The 20481-nt window shown below is 34.1% G+C and overlaps 1 protein-coding gene across 2 annotated transcripts in view; it reads left to right on the forward strand.

The window, feature by feature from the left end:
• gabra5 (gamma-aminobutyric acid (GABA) A receptor, alpha 5) overlaps positions 1 to 20481 on the forward strand; it is an 88696-nt gene that overhangs the window by 42674 nt on the left and 25541 nt on the right. For both annotated transcript variants that reach the window (XM_004911809.4, XM_004911810.4), the window contains 2 exons: positions 1311 to 1393; positions 10580 to 10723. In XM_004911809.4, the coding sequence (XP_004911866.1) occupies positions 1311 to 1393; positions 10580 to 10723 (227 nt within the window). The remainder of the gene's footprint in view (positions 1 to 1310; positions 1394 to 10579; positions 10724 to 20481) is intronic.

The following is a 20481-nucleotide window of genomic DNA, read 5'->3' on the forward strand; positions in this document are numbered from 1 at the left end:
TCTGTGCCTGCCAAAAATTTTTCTCATCATTATACAGAAGTGCAGACCATGAAATTGCCTGATACCCCTATATATATATGGGAAATCAGGTTATTAGTTGATCCAGTGTTCCCCTATGGTAAATTCTAATGTATGGATGCACCCACACAGACAGAAGATGATACAGTTAAAAAAGGACAACTGTTGTAAAAGAACAAAGCTGTGTAAATGCTGTATAAAAACAAATGCAATATACACCGCATATCACAGTCTGATTGTCAGGCATCGCTGTTTAAGAGTGTATGCACCAAGTTGGGTTGGTTTTTTTTGGGCATAAAACTTTTTGGCATAAAATTCCTGTGTAAAAACCAACAGTTGCTTGAAAATACTGTGTAAAAAATGGCATCAAACATTTTTTAACACAACAACTTACAGTATATCTTATCCCATTGACTTTAATAACTAATGCCGGTTCGGGTTTTACAGGGTTTGGCATCTGAATGCAAAGCCAGCCAAACAATAAAAACAAAGAAAAAAAGCTTCTGGCCCTGCCATCATTTAAATGCTTTCTGAGACATCTGAAATGTGGAGAATAGAAATGGGTTCACACAGGTTAGGTGTGAGCTATATTCAGTAAATGAGACCACACATAGCAAAAAGGCTATTGACATTTTTGAATTTACTCGATTGGGTTGCTCTATTAGTGGCAAAAGCACTATTACAAAGCAGGTTACTAATGGATCAGTCTGTTCAGAAGAATGTAATTTAATTTGTTTGCTTATGTTGTGTGTGAAATTGATAAGTGCCTTGTCTTGTGGAAAAACACTGCTGTGAATAAAACACAAGTGCATACTGTACCTACTACTACTCTGGGTGTAAGAGGTATTGCTACCTCTGCCACTGGACTGAACCCCCAATATTATATATCTATATCCAATAAAATAATTTTCCAACCACCCAGGGCTTGTTTCTGTTTCTTTTCTAAAGTGCATCTTATGACAGATATACTGTATATTCCACCAAGTAAGTAGTAGCAGGTGTACTCCTTCAATTCATCACTGCCATATCTATCCAGTGTATATGAAAAAGTTCTCGTATGCATCACTTTAAAGTTGAAGTTATTGCATGCATATTTTTCCACTCCTGATTTAATATTACATAGGTAGATAATATAGTACTAGATTATTGATTAATATCAAGAACAGGAAGCAGAATGCATGAAGCCTCGTTTTAAAGTTTTTTTCATATGTGCCACAGCTGCTATTGAAATTTCCTTACAAACGTCAATGGTTTAATTCTGTGTTTTTTTTTTCCTGTTTGGACCTGGACAGACTGACTATTTCAGCTGAATGCCCAATGCAACTAGAAGACTTTCCCATGGACGCCCATGCATGCCCCTTAAAATTTGGAAGCTGTAAGTAACACATCACAAATGTAACATTATTATTATTGATATTATTATTACATTTGATCACAGTGGTTTCCTTGCAACCATTTTCTTGTTTCACATAGCAGAGGGTGACTTGTTTATCATTTTGTTCAGCTTACTCTTTTCAACATATTCAAAGTAACATGACTGTCTGGGTTTTAAACTTGATCTTACAAGTTCTATTGCTAGCTAAATTGAAAGCCTAAAACTATAGTAAAACTATTTATAAATCAGTTTACTAATCCTAGTCACCCAAGCACAGTTTATAAAAGGGCATACTACACACAATCAGTGCTTTACACATGCACACATTTGATATTAGCATATTTACAGATACAGGTTGTCCTCCATAAATCTTGTCAAATATGCCAATGGCACAGCTGAATGCATAGAACATTACATATCTGAACACCAAATGGTTCCTTTAGATGAAAGTAAATTGCATTTTGCGACAGGTGGCCAAAATACTACTAAATATCTGAAAACTAATTTTCTTACGGTTACTGTAATATTCTTTAGCCCATTTCATTGACAGCATTAATCTAGGTGGCAGAAATCAGTGGAATAAAACTGGTTTTATCTTGCCTGTTAGTGCATTAGTTAGAATAAAAAAGAATACTTAAGAAAATTAATATTTGCAACCCTTTTTAAATTGTTTAACCTTTATATCATCTGCTATATACATGCTGTATCCATATGTAAGTAGAATAACACAGTTGTTTGAAGAATAGTAGGTACTCACAAGTAACTTCTCTCTCTCTAACTTAATATCTATTATTTGCATAGACATTTTAGAGTGCCAATGCTGGCAGGCCCGTAGCACTTACACTACACAAGAAAAGTTTTTGGACAAGTGGCACAATGGCCACTTAATACGTAATACATTTAAAGGGAACTCTTCAGTACTTTTTTTCATTCTGTGTGATGGCTTTCTATTTCATTCTGTGTTATTAGCATTATAGCTATAACTTTAGCTTTAACTAGAAGATAACCCAGCCAAGGTTCTTGAAGGTAAATTAGTCAAGAAAATAAATGATGTTAAATGAAACCAGGAATAACATTTCTACCTTTTCTGTAAAGCAGCACTTATTATACTCTTATTCCTGTGTGTAATATATCATCCCACTTAGACTGTAAGCTCTACAGGGCAGTGACATCCTTCTCCTTAAAATGTAGTATTTTTATTTTGAATGTACCTGTATTTTAGTACATAAACCTATATACATTGTTTTCAGAATGATAGTTTAATATCTGTGCAGAACAAAATATATTTAATTTTGCTGTTTTAATCTCTATATGAAGATACTAACGTTAATACAGTTATCAAATGCATTGAGACTAGAGGGGAGTCAAATCTGTATCACATAACATAGTAGAAATCAACATAACAACATCATTCTGGGAGGTTACTGTATTTTATAAATGAAAATGTTATATGATAGTGTGCTCTTGCTATACTGTCAATAACTAAATCTTTCATTTGTAAGGGTTTGTTACAAACACAATAGTCACATAAATAATGCTTTACAATAAAATAATGTTTTTAAATTACATTTTTAAATGGGAAAAACACACCAAAAAAATGTTTTGTATTGTATCTGTTGCAGATAGTATGTAGTGGGGGCCCTACCTACACCGTGTTTATTTAATTTAAAGGAAAGTACTTTTCAATTTAGTCTTAATGGTTTTATTAAAGCATGTGCTTATGATATCTCAAATGTATAAATAGGTATTGATTGCATGTTCAAATGCGGGAGGATAATAATTCATTCTGATTTAAATTAGGTACATTTCTGTATCTGTTAAAAGATTCCTCTACCTAAACAATGATCAATAGCTGTATGTACAATAGCTGTATGCTAGGAATCAAGCTTTAGAATTAACTTTTTTTAATTAGAGCTGGCAAAAGGCACCTTTATAGATTCAGTCCAACTAGTTTTTAAGACTTATCTGCCTTACACACACACACACACACACACACACTGATCCTATGTTACAAAAACTAAGATGGAGGACAGATCCACACATTACATCATAACAAAGGAGATTAGTGTTATGTATGTTATGTATACTATATCAAATGATATTAAAGTCTATCCATTTACATGAGAGAAAGTCACAACCATTATCCATTTAGGAATTTAACGAGCAATACAATATACTATGCAGATAATCTTATAGACATGTTGAAAGTTTCAAAGAAAAAAATGTGCAGAACCAATGTGTTGGAAGCGCATGAAAAATAAAAATACAAATACAAAATAGTGCAATATGTTTCAAAAGTTAATGAACTAAAGTGAAAGAATTGTGCCTATAACTCCAAATAATAACAAGGTTCTCCATTCTCCACTTAATGCAGTAGAGAACAAAACGTATCACAAACAGCTCTACGTGATTCACTTATCTTATCCAGATACTGTAAGTAGCCTGTACTGCAGCAGGACTATTTTTAATAAAGGGTATTACACTATATTCTGTTTTATCCTTTGATTTTCTAAATTGAATGACCCTGTTCCAAATTGAGAAAGATCCTGTTGAGGACCGAAATGTCGGATTCTTTTAAAACAACATGTCTTAAATAAAGTTTTTTGAGAAATTTTAAGAGTGTGCCGGCCACTGAAGATTTTTTGCACAATATGTTTACAAGTGTAGACAGTTAGTGGTATAGCTAGTCACATTTTGACTCACATTTTGGCTTTATGAAATATATAAAACCAACAGTTTTCTCTAAGTGCATAAAGATAATGGCAGAAAAGCAAGAAAACCCTAGCTGTTAGATCAATTTTTATTAATAATGCATATTGAGTTTTCCTCCTACTGTGGTTCATGTTATCTTATTAACATTATTATAACAACAATATGTGTGACCATAAAACAGTGTTAAAACAGAGTTATTATTTACTGTTCTCATCATGAACAAGTGTTGAATAAATGCTAAACTGTTGGTCATTTTTAATTTTGTCTATGCAAAGAATTTAAAAAAAAATTATTCTAGGAAAAAAAATCAATATCAGAGCAAACCAGAGTATGTACTGTATAAAGCTGAATAACCCTATTCTGTTACATAGGCTGAGAAAATTTGAATTTGTGATTGTTTGATTTTTTTTCTATTTTGTTGATTTAATAACAAGCCACTTTTGAACTGATGCTTGGTTTCTGTATTCACTTTTTTCCTCCAAGCAGGTTTTTGAAAAAAATAAAAACCTTGGCACCTAAAACCTACTGAGCTTTTCATTTTTTAAAAGAAACCTGTAGGGGAAAAAACGTGTTTGGCTAAAGCCGAGGTAAATCGGTTCCTGATACAACATAACTAACTTACCAAACTCAAATTTGTGCTTATTTATTTAAAAATGTGTAGACAGGTATGGGAGATCTGGGGAATGCTAAAAATAATTTAAATATTGAATAAACCCAATAGGATTGTTTTGCATTCAATAAGGATTAATTATATCTTAGTTGGGATCAAGTACAAGGTACTGTTTTATTATACAGAGAAAAAGGAAATCATTTTAAAAAATTAAAATTATTTTCTTATAATGGAGTCTATGGGAGATGGACTTTCTGTAATTCAGAACTTTATGGATAATGGATTTCCAGATAAGGGATCCCATACCTGTACTAAAAATTTGATTGAATTAAACAACAACAAAAAAACTTGAATGCAGTGAATTTGCTTTCTACTCATCATTTTCAATAGGTCCCATTGATTTCTACATGAACTTACAAGATTTTAGATGCTGAAGTTTTACATTTATATTTTTTTTTTTTTTCTCTTAAATTTCAAACATTTGAGTTTTGTAAACCCAAAATCAAAAGCAAAAAAAAATATGAATCTCAGTAAAAATATGAATTTGAATGTTGATAAATTAAGCCCTTGCAGAAAATTATTTAGCAGCTTGTAAAAATGTATTTATAAATGCATATCATTGGCGATATTTAATGTATTTTTAAGCCACCACCTTTATAATTATAACCCTAAACTCACTACCTAATCATTTTTATGTTTGAATTACATGTTTGAACAAACATATCACAAGAATGTTATTATGATATTCCCAGTACAGATAAAACACTGCTTGAAGAGTCTGCCTTGTCCTAAAAACATAGACATTCTCTCTCGCCTCCCAAAACTATTGTCAGTCCCCATTATATGATTAGTCCCTAACAACAAGTTCACCTTTTGAATGTCGAGTATGGTAGAGCCCTATGTTGCACCTCAACACATATCAAAACCAAAGAAATCAAATGTATGAGTGCTCGAGATATTAGACAAAAGGATTTTCTATATAAAGCACCTCCCGGGGCCATGAACTTACATTAGACAACAGGGCTTGATATGTGTCAAAATCTCACTAAACGTACTTATATCTTTAAACAGTGCCTCTGAGATACACATTTGTCCATCATAGAGACTTTATATTCTTCATAATGCCTATAACTTTTTTTTATGAGTTTCATCACACATCAGCCTTTAATAAGTAAAATACATCTACATTAATTTTTGCTTAAGTCAATCCCTTTCAGAGACTTAATCTTTCCCTCAAACTAAAAATTCTTATGTGCAAACAGGTATCAATATAAAAACACTTACATATTTCAGTTGCAAATTATGATCTTTATATAGCATATAAAGAAATACTCATTATGTTTAATAGCAGAAAATTCAAGGCGCGCTACATAACCATATAAGAGAAATGCTTCATTATAAATAAGTTGAACAGTATATGATTGCAAAAAGGTTTAAGACTACAACCATGATTTATAGGTGATGATTTAAAGAGCCTTGAGGCAAAAATAACCACAATGCCACATTAAAAGCGAAATATGTGAACTCTGATTCAAAATTGCGATGCTGCTTGATGAAAGAAGACCATGTGATTACTAGCAGAACACTCAAAGCTGGCGATTAGTGCTACATGGAATTGAGACAAGCAGTGGAGGAACAGCTAAACATAGTGCACTGTGATTAACATTCATCTCCATGATAAGCCTTGGTCCATTTATTAAAAGTGGCAGGTTGATTGCAGATTGATGAAGGATTACACGTTACCATTACTTATTGGTATAAGCCACTGGATACCATAAATCATGGTTTGATATTCTAAGATTTCTTTATATAAATAATGCCAATAAATCTCATTTCAACTTTGACTTTTGTGTATAGACAATCTATATACATTATGGGGCTGATTTACTAACCCACGAATTCGAATCCGAATTGGAAAAATTCCGATTGGAAAACGAACATTTTGCGACTTTTTCGTATTTTTTGCGATTTTTTTTTGCGCCTTTACGACTTTTCGGAAATTATCGCGACTTTTTTTTTTTTTCGTAGCCATTCCGAAAGTTGCGATTTTTTCGTAGCGTTAAAACTTGCGTGAAAAGTTGCGCTTTTTTCGTAGCGTTAAAACTTAAAAGGCGCGACGTTTTGCGCAAGTTTTAACACTACGAAAAAATCGCAACTTTTTGCGCAAGTTTTAACGCTACGAAAAAATCGCAACTTTCGGAATGGCTACGAAAAACTCGCGTTTTTCCACCAAAATCGTATTGGTAACGAAAAAGTCGCGATAATTTTCCGAAAAAATCGCAAAATACCGATCATTACGAATAAAACGCAATCGGACGCATTCGGCCCGTTCGTAAGTAAGTAAATGGGCCCCTAAGTGTATCTAAAGCTTTCCCAAATTTATCTCAGAAGGGGGAAATTCCTTCCAGATTGCAAATGAGCAAAGTACCAGTCCTTAAAGCACCAGTGTACTAAGAGTTACATTTATAAACAGTTGAAATAGCAAACATCTGTTTGTATACATGTCAACGTAATAGGGAAGAAATAATTCAACTGAATTACAGAACTAAAGAAAACTTTTATTAATATTGACTGAAATAGAAAGAGAAAGTTTGTCATCCACTCTCAAGGTTGTCACCATTTATCTACAACATGTGCAAGACACAACTTTAAGTTTAGCAATGATTCCCCCCATCAAGGCTCTACTATTACATGAGACATGCTTGGTAGAAATTCCAGATGTTCTAGACTTTATCGAAAAGTTCCATGGTGTCATCCACCTGTGCTTTTATTTGTTCATTTAATCTGATGCAATTGATTTCTGTATCACTTTTTCATATAAGAGAGTGCTTGTTTTCCAGCTAGCTGTGATGTGTTATCTTGGTGGCTGTGCAAATGTGTTAAATCAGTTTCTGTGCAGAACTGTTTTACCCTGTTAGTGTATGTCCAAGCAGCATCACCTATGGGTTTACTTGTATTTCTGCATTTAAAAGGTGGGAGAGTAACTGTGCAATCTATTTCCATAGTGCCATAGCTATGGGGCATGCCCACCTAATATGACACATGGATCCAAGATCATTGCAACTCCGAAAGCAAGTCCAAGTAACTGAGGTACAGGTATGGGATCTGTTATCCGGTAATGCATTATCCAAAAAGTTCCAAGTTACAGGAAGGCCATCTACTCTATTGTAATCAAATAATTAAAATGTTTAAACATTATTTCCCTTTTCTGTGTGATAATAAAACAGTACCATGGACTTGATCCCAACAAAGACATGATGTATCCTTATTGTCAAAACAATCCTACAAGATTAAATTAATATTTAAATGATTCTTAATAGACTTAAGGTATGGAGATACAGAAAGCCCCAAGTCCAAAGTATTCTGAATAACAAATCCCATACTTGTATTAGGTACATGCAGTGAGGTATTGCCTTTTGTGTTAGCTACTATGTTTTGCATTAAATATTTGTGGGGAATGAAATTAACTTTACTTGGTGTCCTCTATGTACTTCTTTTTTACTTTAGGATCAACCCAAAATAGCTTTTTCCAGGTGAATAAAGTGCCTGAAATTTCCAGCAAATTCTTCACAGGACAATAATCTGGCTTATATCATACAGTATAAATGTACAAGTGTGCCAGTGGACAGATCTATTTCATATTCTTCTGTATTATATCTGCATAATTCTTATGATGGGGAATGAATGTTGGGGGTTTGAGGGATTAGGATCACTGTTTTTCACATATCATGTAAAGTTACCCTGAAGACCTAATTTAGAGATGTTGAATAAAAAGCTATTTTAATGATACAGCATCTCCCTTGAATAGAAGTATAACTTAACTTATACTATAAAAAGACATTTGTATATTTGCAGAAGAGAGGAATCTTGTCAAGTGACTATTTTAATGCATGCAGTATGCAGATATGTAAATATTATTGTAATGACTTCTTGTTTTTGGAAGGACATCACAGAATATTTCTAACCATTAACTGGTCTGTGGGGATTGAAATGCTCCAAAAATTAAAATAAAGAAATAAAAGAGAGCAAAGGAAAAAAGCCTTATAAAATCCATAAAAGAGAAAATTGGAGCCTGAAGGGAGAAGGATGAAAGGAATACACACACATAAAGTGCAGTCTGTTTTTAAAGTCACCCTATCACTTAAATCATTTACAAGGCTCTTTTCAAAACTGAAGCTCCTTCCATTCCCATGAAAAGAATTTGTTGATTTAGGTTATTTTGTTATATGTCCTGAAACAGTAAAAAATACTATTAACTGTGAGCACAGCAGCTGCATTTGTTTGAACTATCCTGACTCATTAGTTACCTTGGATGAAATTGCTTTGTTTATGCTGTGCTTACTTTTTTCATATTTTTCAGTATGTCAGCTGTCACAGAATTCTTTTGTACAGATTTTCAGTAGACCCAGTTGTCCTTCTACGCCTGCTGCCACTCATGGCCCTCGTAGACCACTAAGCATTTTTGCCACACTCATGGCGATTGTCTGACTATAATAGGAACTGCTTCTACTTTCCTAGACAAAAGAGAGAAAAAGGTCTGCTTAAATGTATTAGCCTTTATATATGAAGGCCAGTAGTGTTGGACCCACAATACCACACAAGTGCTTACAAGAAATTGACCTTATTAATACTAGGAACAGAGTTTTCCTCCTTTGTTAAATTATATATTTTTTAACCCAGACATAGTTTATATATTGATATTTACAAAGGATGTGTGATGTCAAATGGTAATGTAAGCACACTTAGCACTTGTAACAAAAATGTTCTTCTGCCATAGGTTTGTCATATTAACTTTCAGATTATAAAACCCTTATATATTATATATAAATAACCTCTCCTAAGCACCCACAATATACCTTTTCAACAAATAGACTTTCTATGTCTAGCAACAGCTTTGTCTATCAATAATGTACAATAAGTTTGCTCTGAATGTTTATATAATGTATGTAATTAGAAATATGCATGGTACAAGCCAAGATTCTTTTACTCCTTGTCATTTTGTATCAGAATGTAATTTGCAACTCTGTCATGCTAAACAGTGCACTGTCTTGTATATTCACCAGGATATTTATTTTAAAGCATTTGTTTAAAGAAATATTTGATAATAAAACAATAAGAACACAGAAAGTTTGGAAGATTTGATGGAAATGTGTTCTCCACTGGTAATTTGTGAACATATCTATAGAATTAATAAGGTTAATTTACTGTAGGAAGAAAGGTTTAAATTTTGAACATGCTTCCTTATAACAAGCACAATGAGAATTAATACACATAAGAAACTTACTGGGTAAAGCATGGGATAAACATAAGTCATTCTAGAAGATGAAATGACAAACAAGCTATCACAGAACTATCAATTCCCATCATTAGAATGTATTGACACAACAAATAATCCAGCAATCAGAATGATTGATTATGAGGTGGTTTGATTTTATTGATCTTCCAGGAAAGAGTGTTTGCACTTACTGGACAGTGGGTTGTGTCTATATTGATCAAATCCACATTTCAAATCTAATAGCAAACTACCTCTTTTAAAGGGCACACCAACTGTCCAATAAAGATGGTTGCAGTGTAAAGCAGGTTCTACCAAACTTAATCATAGAACATTTATGAACCATAAAATATGGTCTTTTGGAAGACCCTTTTCAGACATTCCTGTATTTCTAAATAGAAAGGTGAATACTGCTATGTATACTGCCTTTAATGAGGCTATCAACATCAATTACATAAAATATTTGATTAGATTAGATTTTGTAAAAAACTATACAGTTATTTTATAACAATATTCTTATATGCTTAGTGTTTGGCTTAACAAATATCTAATACATTTTCTGAATCTAATATCTATATTTTTGATCCTACAGATGCATATCCTAATTCAGAACTGAGGTATGAATGGACTAATATAACAGACAAATCTGTAGTAGTCGCAGAAGATGGATCTCGGCTAAACCAGTACCATTTAATTGGCCAGACTGTGGGAACAGAGAATATCAGCACGAGCACAGGTTAGAAACTACATCCATGACTAGTATATGTAAATATCCTCTTGCATTTGTGTTACTTTCAAATGGCACTAGCAGCAAAGCAATATAAAAAAAAACAATTTCTGTTCAGTTTTCTGTGGGTTGGCAGATGTTTCACTATGCCATTTCCCAAGTGTGTTCATGAAGATCGAGTACAAGGAGAAATGTATCTTCATTCTAGGTTTATATGACTTTTCTTGGTAGGACTAATTTTAAAATAAATTGGCATCAATGACCATATCATAAAATATCCATTAAAGTAGATGAAATATTGGCATTTCATTTTCAACTTCTCATAACTGTCATATTATAACTTGGGATTTCAGGTAGATAACCCTGCATTAAGCTAGACTGTATTTCTGGAATTTAGTTGAAAATCTTTAGCGAAACACAAAATGTATGAATATGGACTCTGTCCAAAATGGACTGCGTTTAAACCCCCCTACGTGGTATCCATCTGACTAGAATAAAGAAATAATAATAACACAATAAAGTTTTCTTTTTATGAATGCAATGCTCCTCTATTTCTTTAGCCAATATTTCTCTTTTTTACACAATTAAAAAGCTGAAACTGGATTCCAAGAACATTTATTGTATTTTTCTTACATGCTGCTGAATAACCCCAAGCTATCCAGTTAATGCCCCAATTTAGTATATTTATTGAAAGTGACAGGCGTCCAGCTAGTATTTATGACTACGATGGAGTCCACAGTGGCTCCCAGCTAATCTGAGGCATTGTGCAGCACCACAACCAATGGGCCATTATTTATACTGCAGCATAAAACAAGTTATTTTTTTTTAAAATTCATGCATACAGTATGAAGTATTGTGCAGAAGCTGTGGATTTGTAACGTTTAGAGGCAGTATAATTAGAATACCAAAACCAGGCAACCTTTGGATGTTGCTGCAAGTTTGTTTTGTTAATATGCAAATGCTTGGTCATAACAGTCTGATTAGAACAAAGGGAGTTTGTTTTTGGCACTGTCATGTCAAATACATAATGTCAAACAACTTATTCGGTCTGAGAGGGAGGCCAGATATTTTACATAGTTGTGAAATTATTACGCCTCCAGTTGAAGCACTGAAAAGTAGAATTGCTTTGCATTTAAATAAAGGCCAAAACCCAACTGTTTTCTGCCAGAAGCCAAAATAAACAGAGACGCTGGCCCTTTACACCAGTAATTGAATAGCAAACTGGCCTAGAATGCATCTCATTGTACCTCAAGGTAGACCAGCTTGCTGAGAATGGAATTGAGATGAGACCATTATCTGCTTGATAAATGTTTAATGACAGCATCACTTCTGTAAAGGAAAGCTTCTAAGTGCGTTCCGTGTTAACCTAAAAACCACAATATATTTTTTATAATTTTACTGGCTCTAGGGACACTACAATGCCTGAAAACAGTTTATTAATTTAGTGGAATATATATATTCTGTTCCCAGTTTGTTTTCAGTAAATGCATTGTCAAAACTATTGTATAGCCACATAGGAAACGCAGCTGCAATAACTCATAAGCCCTTTGAGTTCAACTATTTTAAGCTTCCCGAATGTTAATCCAGAAGAAGTTAACAAAAGCTAAAGCAAATGGCAGCCAGATAAACAACTGGGATAAATTGCAATTGATTTTATTTAATTAGATTAAGGATATACAAATGCAGTAAAGCTGTACAAACTATTTATATATTAGTATGGCCCACTGCCTTTGGAACTCCCTGTTTTATGTACCTTTCCCAACTAAATAACTATGTACTTCAGATCCTTTCCTCTATTACTTTTAATATCACTATTACTTTTAATCACAAATATCAGGCTCTATTAAAAAATGTTAAGGTCACATTTTGTGGTGCAATTCACTTCTGCTAATAAAGTCAAGTACATGTAAACTTTATTGGTGCATATAATGTGCACGGCCACACTATTCCGCTGGAAAATGGGTATGGCCTGCTTCATCTGTTGTTCTCTTGTATTTCTACTCTCAAAAAAACAGTACTGGAATTTGGGAGGGATGCCATCCCTCTACCTCTTTATTCTAGTGAAATAGCATCTCTTCAGAGGGGTGCAATAGTTTACTGAAGCTTTCTTTTGCTCCTCTGCATGCTAAACTTTGAACCTCCCTCCAGCCTATCCAATCCTCATATGGCTGTACCACAACTTACACTTTGAGAGACAAAAAACAGCCATATATGAAGCTAGACAGTTAGAAAATGGCAGTGCTCAAGGTTATGCCTGAATTAGAGACTGAATTTGGCAAAAGAAAAAAGGGATGAAATGAAAATATAAAACAGAAAGAAAGTAAATAAAAAATTGTGAATGAAGATAAAAGGGTGGTTAGCACTATAGAATTATGCAAAAGTGTTAAGAAGGGAAATAAAACTGAGTGCTTAAAACAAATTATATAGAATATATAGAAGATATATAGGGAGACAAGATTGCTGGGAGAGAAGTAGAGAAGAGAAGTGTTTTATAGATGAGGAAGGCAGGGGCATCAGAGAAGGCTACAGAAAACATTGTGCATTGATGTAGCAAATTACAATAATTTTCCGAAATGTTGTAAGAATCTGCTTCCTTTAGCATAGCTTTGCAGATTGGTAGTTTAGAGTAGAAAAATGGAAAAGAACATATTCTGACGAATTCAAAATGGGTAAATACCCATTTTGAATTTGTAAGAATATGTTCTTTTCCAAAAATATATTGTTCTTTTCCAAAAATATATTGTTTTATATTGTCTTTGTGGCACCTTAGTGTCTTATGATATACAATATACAGGCAGAGTGCTGTGTTTGCAGAAGCTGAATTGCCAGCCTAGTCATATGGACTGTTTTCATTTTGAGATCCTTACAGGTCACAGACTTTGGTAAATCTATGCATATTGGACATCAAACTGTTCAGTAGATTGAAATAGCAAAAAGGAAAAGCAAAATGGTATTGCTTTACAGTGAGTAAAGCCAGAAAGTGTTGTGGCGAGGCTTTTTTTTTTGGCATAGATGGAAGATCTTAATTTTAACGCTGTGCTACGTGTAACACACATAACATCCCTCCACATTTTCACCCCCAAATCAACCACTGTATATAATTCTATATCACTATGTATTATATATCATGTTTTGCTGAATTGCATAGCTTTGAAAAGGCAATTTGAGGAAAAAATCAATTTCAAAGGCACAAGAAAATATACTCACTTTTAGTTGGTATAAAATAAAGGTTTCCGATTAAGTTATATTACATTCTTATAAAGAATAAGATATTTATTCAGAGCTTTATAAATAAAGGCTGGATTTTAAAAAATAGATTGTGCTCAAATTGCTGCTAAATTGCTGTGCAGTTTAAATATTTTTTACAAATTTGTCTCTGATATTAAAGCAAAGTACAACTTCTGAATAGGTTTTTTTGATTAAAGAATGTGTCATTGCTAAACGGTTTTATTAAAACATTTGTAAGAATTTAAAAAAGAAAAAACTGTATGTAAAAAAAAATCAGTGGCATTGTTTTTTTCATTGACAATATTGCAGAAAAATTATTCTTAATTTAAATATTAAACCCCCATTTTGTTAATTATATGAGCTACAATAAAATCACCAAACGTACCAGGCCATCTCCCAACAAAGATCATGATCATGAAATGATACAAAAATAAATAGTACATGGAATGTATTATATTCTTTACTTTAAGACTTCATAGGATAGACACTCATTTAGTGTAACTAGAACAAGTTACAGTATATATTGCCCAAATGTAATATCCATACACTAAAATATTAGCCTACTAAAAAAAAGCTGATTTCATTTGAGGAAACTGGCCTATCATCTAAAAAAGATGTATTTTTGTATCAAATGTAGGGACTCATATGATTAGAAGTCCCTAGTGCAGTAAATCCCCTACAAGTGCTATTCCCCTAGTTGCTAGGAAGAAGCTTTGTTTCTAAGTTATCTTATTTATATATCTTTGTTATTGGCCTAAAGGTTTAGTGACCACTTGCTGTCACACTTAAATATAGAGATTAGAAAGTGGTGTTCCTTCTTCTTTGGTTTCATCTTTCAAATCTTGGATGTGTCCAAGGTGTCAACAAGGCCTAGTAAAGAGTTCCCCCTAGTGGGACTCTTCTAGAGTATGTAAAGGAGCAGGGACCGGTGAACAAGATTTAATCAGATCACAGGGCTCGTTTTTTCAAGGGTATGCTCTAGGAACATAAGATAGTAAGGCATAGCTAGAAAGAACAGCTTTGTGCTTCCCCTAAGGATCGGTAGCTGAAGGTAGCTCTACTTTAGGCAATACTAGCCTACTCCAAGTGACTAGAGTGCTGAAGGGATTCAGGCTTAGCATGTTGATTTGTGAACAGTTTTCATGGGAGGGGATCTGGTAGCCTTAAAGGTGTGTTTCTACAGTTGTTCCTGAAATCTTTCAAAGATATAAACGTCCAGAAAAACAGCATCTCCACAATTGTAGAATATAGATAAACCATTAATTGGCAAATGTAATAAAAGTTGCAAATTCTAATCACCTAAAGCAACCACCTGCTAAAAAATGAAACTACTTTTTAGTTGCTATGGGTTACTGCACCTGGGCAAATGTTGCACATTTTATTACATATGAGGGTTAGTCTGCAACCTGTACTGCATACTTATGTTCTAGATTTTTCCCTATTTTCCTTTGTTTGTTTTTTTTACGTTTTGTTTTTTTATTGTTATTGTAAAATGTCATTTTACTCTGCATATTACAAAATAAAGGTTATGGGGTATGTTCTAAGAATGGAGATATATATCCCCGGTGATGTTGCCTGTAGCAACCAATTAGGTCTTTGCTTTGATTTCTAACTTGTAGGTGAGTGTTCAAATCTTATTGCTGATTGGTTGCTATGGGCAACATCACCGGAGATATTTATCTCCAGTCTTAGTAAACACGCCTATTGGTGTTTAAAAAAAAAAAAAAAAAAAAAAAAAAAGATATGTAAATGGTAACTGTGTTCACTAACACTCCACTAATGTGGATGTGCAACTTTCTGGTTGCATTTGAACACAGCAAGGGACTTAGCAAAGACCCTGCTAGTATCCATCAGTGGCCATTGACTAGGTGATTGATGAATAAATTTACAGTGGTTTTCTATAGCCAATCATATTAAGGCCACCAGGAATATCAGTGCTGATGTTAAATGAATTTATCTGTAAATATCAGACATGGCCAGCACTTCATTAACTTGTCACTTAACTGCCTGATCCTCTATGGCATAAGCTAAATGAAAAAGGGTTTGTCGATTAAGCTTAGACCATATTACAGATGTTTTCAAACTGTGAGGCACTTCCCCCCATCCATGTGTGGAACCAGCACAACAAAGTAGGTTGCAAATTCTCAACCTATTTCAAAAGTTAAAATTAAAGGGACGTTCCCTCTTAAAAGTTAATTTTTACTAAAAAATTACATTTCTAAGCAGTTTTTCATTTGGTCTTGGTATAGTTTTTGAATAATTCCTTCCTCTTCTTTCTCTTTTCAGCTTTGAAATGGGAGCCTCACAGAGCAAAAATCTATTGCTCTGTGAAGCTGCAATTTTAATTCTAGTGTTAATTGTAATCACTTATCTTTCATTCTCAGCTCTCTTCAATTCATCTCCAAGTTTCTCATTCAAACCTCTGCCTGGTTGCTAGTGTAAACTGGACCCTATCAACCAGGTAGCTGCGGAAATGCTTAACTGGAGAGCTGCTGAACTAAAAGCTAATATATAAAAAAGGCAACAAATACAAAACCCAGACAAATTGCAGATTTTATTAGAATATTACTTTACTTTCTACTAAAAATTATTGCAGAGTAAAACAGAGGAGATAAAAATAATGTAATGTTTATTTCAAAATCATACCTTACATAAATTGGAAATTGGATCTACTGTTTTCCTGTTGACAATTATTGATGAATGCCAAATGAGGGTTATTACTAAAATTACAAAAAAATTGAGCTATGGTCCAGTTCATAAGAAATAAAAGGATTTTTTTTATACAGCTTATCCCTGTAGACTTGCCTAAGGAAATAGATTTGATACTTATAGAAAGCCACTTCACTAGACTGATGACACCAGTAATTGGGATCTAGATTTAGATCTTACCTGTCACCATATAAAATGTCTCATGCATCCTACCTCTTTCCTTTTCTTAATTGCCTGCCTCTTTGTAGATCTCATTACATTTGTTTTATTGTTATATTTATGGTTTTGATTCTGTTCAAGCCACATCAGAAGTATATAAAAAAAAAAAACAGTTGTACTTAAAACAAAAAAAAAATCAATGAAAATATATTTAAAAAAAGGTAACTCAAAAGTGAACTACGCCTAATTATTAAAATATTAAAACACAAAGTATTAGGATACACCACACAACATCACTGTAATGCCAGTCACATATACAGGTATGGGACCTGTACAAGAATATGAAAAAGTATTAGGCTGATGCCATATGGGACTGATTCTCGACCTGTGGAAAAACAGAGCCTGAGAATCAGCCCCTACACTGGCATTAGCTTTCTTCTTTGCCTGCACCTGGAATCATTGTGTCAGCCTGTGTACAGTGCATAGAGTTTGAATTTTAGAGCCAATATTTGCTGTGTGTGCCTGCACCTGGGCTGACAGAATGCTTCAGGGTGCAGGCAAGGTGGGAAGGTTGATGCCAGTGTTGGGGCTGATTCTTGGCTTCTGTTTTTCAGGACCTGGGGCCTTCCAGTTAAGAGATCTTTCCATAATTTGGGCCTGCATGCTTTAATTCTACAAAAAAATAATTCAAACATTAAACCTAGTAGGATTGTTTTGCCTTCAATATGAATCTATTATATTTTAGTTAGGACCAAGTACAAGGTACTATTTTATTATTATTACAGAGAGAAAGGAAGTCAATTCTAAAAATTAGAATTATTTGTTCAAAATAAAGTCTATAGGAAATGGCCTTCCTGTGACTTGGAACTTCCTGGATAATGAGTTTCTGGATAACTTGACCTATACCTGCATTTTTCAAGTGGGGTAATAAATGTGTGCCAAATGTACAATTGGTCTAAAAGGAGGTGTAAGAATGCACTTCTGACACCAATTTTACTCAAGAATTTGTTAACTTGACTTTATTCTGAAATGGAGTAAAATTATGATTCCAGGGGGTAATGCACATACTAAAATATACACCCTGATAAATTATAACTCACTACTTTTTACGCAAGAATTTCAGCACAGCCCTTGATGCATTATGGCACATATTTCTCGTAAATTTAATTAAAAAGCTGCACAGTCTCTTATGCGCCTTCATAAGTGCAGATCAGTGGCAGTGCATTGGGGTTGCAATATCCTATTTATTTAGTGCTTTGAGTCGTCATTAAATTAATGAGATAGGGGAAGGGCTGTAGGAGAGGGATTTCTGTGGAATTCAGGGGAATGAATATTGTCCTGTGTATAGATGCATCTTAGTTGGGGTCAGGCCTGTGAGAACAATATTAATGGTAAAATAATGTTTGTTCTTTTCCTGCTGACACCAACTATTAGTAACCTTTATTCTTCACCTCTTCCCTCAAACTTTGTTACCTGTGCAGCAGTCTGCATTAGACAGAATACTATAGATCTCATTGACGTTATACCAGATGAATAATTCACCTAATATATCACTGCATATATTTGAACATACCCCTGCAGAATGGTTTTTTATAGTAGTATGAGACCAGCTATTTAGAAACTCCAATTTAAGGGAAGACTGTCTCCTATATACATTTTTGTAATGATTTTCTTTTTCTCTGTAATGATAAAACAGTAGCAGTAGTTTAATTTTTTTTTACCCTTAAGGACCCAAGTATTCCATGCCATACCTGTATAAGGAATGATATTATGCATGCATGCAGCCAGGTCTTTCCTTGAAAACCAGATTTATATAACTTCATTATGCTTGCGCTGATCCCTTTATTTTTTTTTAAATTTTTATAGCTTTAAACAAATCAAACCTACCTGTTAATTGGTTGCTATGCGTTACCACTATGAAGCACATTCCAGTAATGGTAGTAAAACAAAAATTTGGAGTTATAGTATGCAATAAAATAGGCTACAAGTCTGATCACCTATAGCAACCAATCAACAGTAAGCATTTATTGGTCACCTGTTAAAGAGCAAACATCTTACTGGTTACTGCAACTGAAGAAACTTTGTGCCTTAACATTTGGGGGCATAATTCATTCTACGGACTGCTGGCAAACACAGGATTTAGAGCGTTACTAAAAGAAGAAATGTAATACCTATGAAATGTCTGAACTTCATTTTTAATAAATATTTTATAAACACTATGCAATGCAATTCTAACAGCATATGTTGTCCATCAATTGTACACCAGCTTATGTATGAGGCTGAAATAATTTCTCTTGTGTTACACAATGCATGCGGCTGCATTCACGTGGACACACAATGACTCCCACTACTTAGTAAGTACAAGCACAGCCACCAGATGTGTAAGCATTAGAGGGAAAGAAAGCTTTAATCTGGGCCGGACACGTGCCGATGGCTCCCAGCACTGATACCTCCATACTCTGCTGGGCTGATCTGCATGTACAGGAGCCGTGCATGTGGGAAAGGAGCAGGAGGGGAGGCCCTGTAGCATCACATGGCTCTCAAGCAGATAAATCCCTGCCTTGATTTGTAATTCCATCCAGCAGCAGCCTCAGCCATGGGACCTTTCTCGATACATGTTTTAACCTTACAAATATTGTGAATATATATTTAGTATGAAAAAACTAATAGTGTATGGAAAAGTATTTTATAATGGGAAAAAGTCTATTAATGAGCATGTTGTTGTACTACAACTACCAGCATCCTTTAGCATTGCTGCTACACTATATATTGCAGAAGGAAGAACCAACACTGGGCACTAAGGTCAGAATACTTGACTTGCTTGAATGTGCCCTTTTTTTTGGTCCAAAAATACATTTGAATAAAGGGTGTTTATTATATACATACCCTGAGTGCTGGAGCACAGGACAAAATAAACAATCTTCTTTCCAATGGGATGAGGTGCTACAGCTTTTAGACATTTCTCCACCCATTTGCATAATGAAAAAAATGTAGTTCTAAGCAACTTTCCATAACCTTAAGACATATTTTAAATGGTTTTAAGGTTATTTGTGAATGTAATTCCTATTGTAATTCTCCAGGGTTCTGACTTAAACAATGTTGCAAGCAAGTGTGTTAAATCTGATTAAAAGATCTAGAGGGGACTTGACTCTTGTCACATTGTCTGACCTAGAGGGCAGAAAGGAATATATAAATACTTCTTTTAACTGCAATTTAATTTATAAATAACTTAAAAAGCATTGCAAAAGTTTTATGAATTAATATAAGAAAATTGTTTAGAACTGCATTAGGGCTCATTTATGTCCAATGACACAGTAGGCAACTTACTCCCCCCCCCCCAATGAATTGTGTCTAAAACCACTTTCAGTAAAGGTATGTGCGTCAAAAAGCGCTCTTCGTAATTTGGTAAAGTTGCGCTTGTCACCATTCAGTCCTTCCTGCCTTCTGTTCCGAACTGGCGCTGCTGTGCCTATTGACGCAAAGGAAACATGGAGCTGCCACCATGTTCTGACCAGGTTGTAGCTAGAGGGCCCCCCTTGTGCCCTGCGTCAATAGGCTCAGCATATTTGCACCTAAAGAGTTGGGTGCAGATGTCACTCACATTAAACACTGTAAATGACACCAGCCAGACTTCTAAAGTATTTATGCAACTGTGTCTGATTCCCAACAAA

The sequence above is a fragment of the Xenopus tropicalis genome, chromosome 2 (genome assembly GCF_000004195.4).
Source record: "Xenopus tropicalis strain Nigerian chromosome 2, UCB_Xtro_10.0, whole genome shotgun sequence".
Classification (NCBI taxonomy): domain Eukaryota; kingdom Metazoa; phylum Chordata; class Amphibia; order Anura; family Pipidae; genus Xenopus; species Xenopus tropicalis.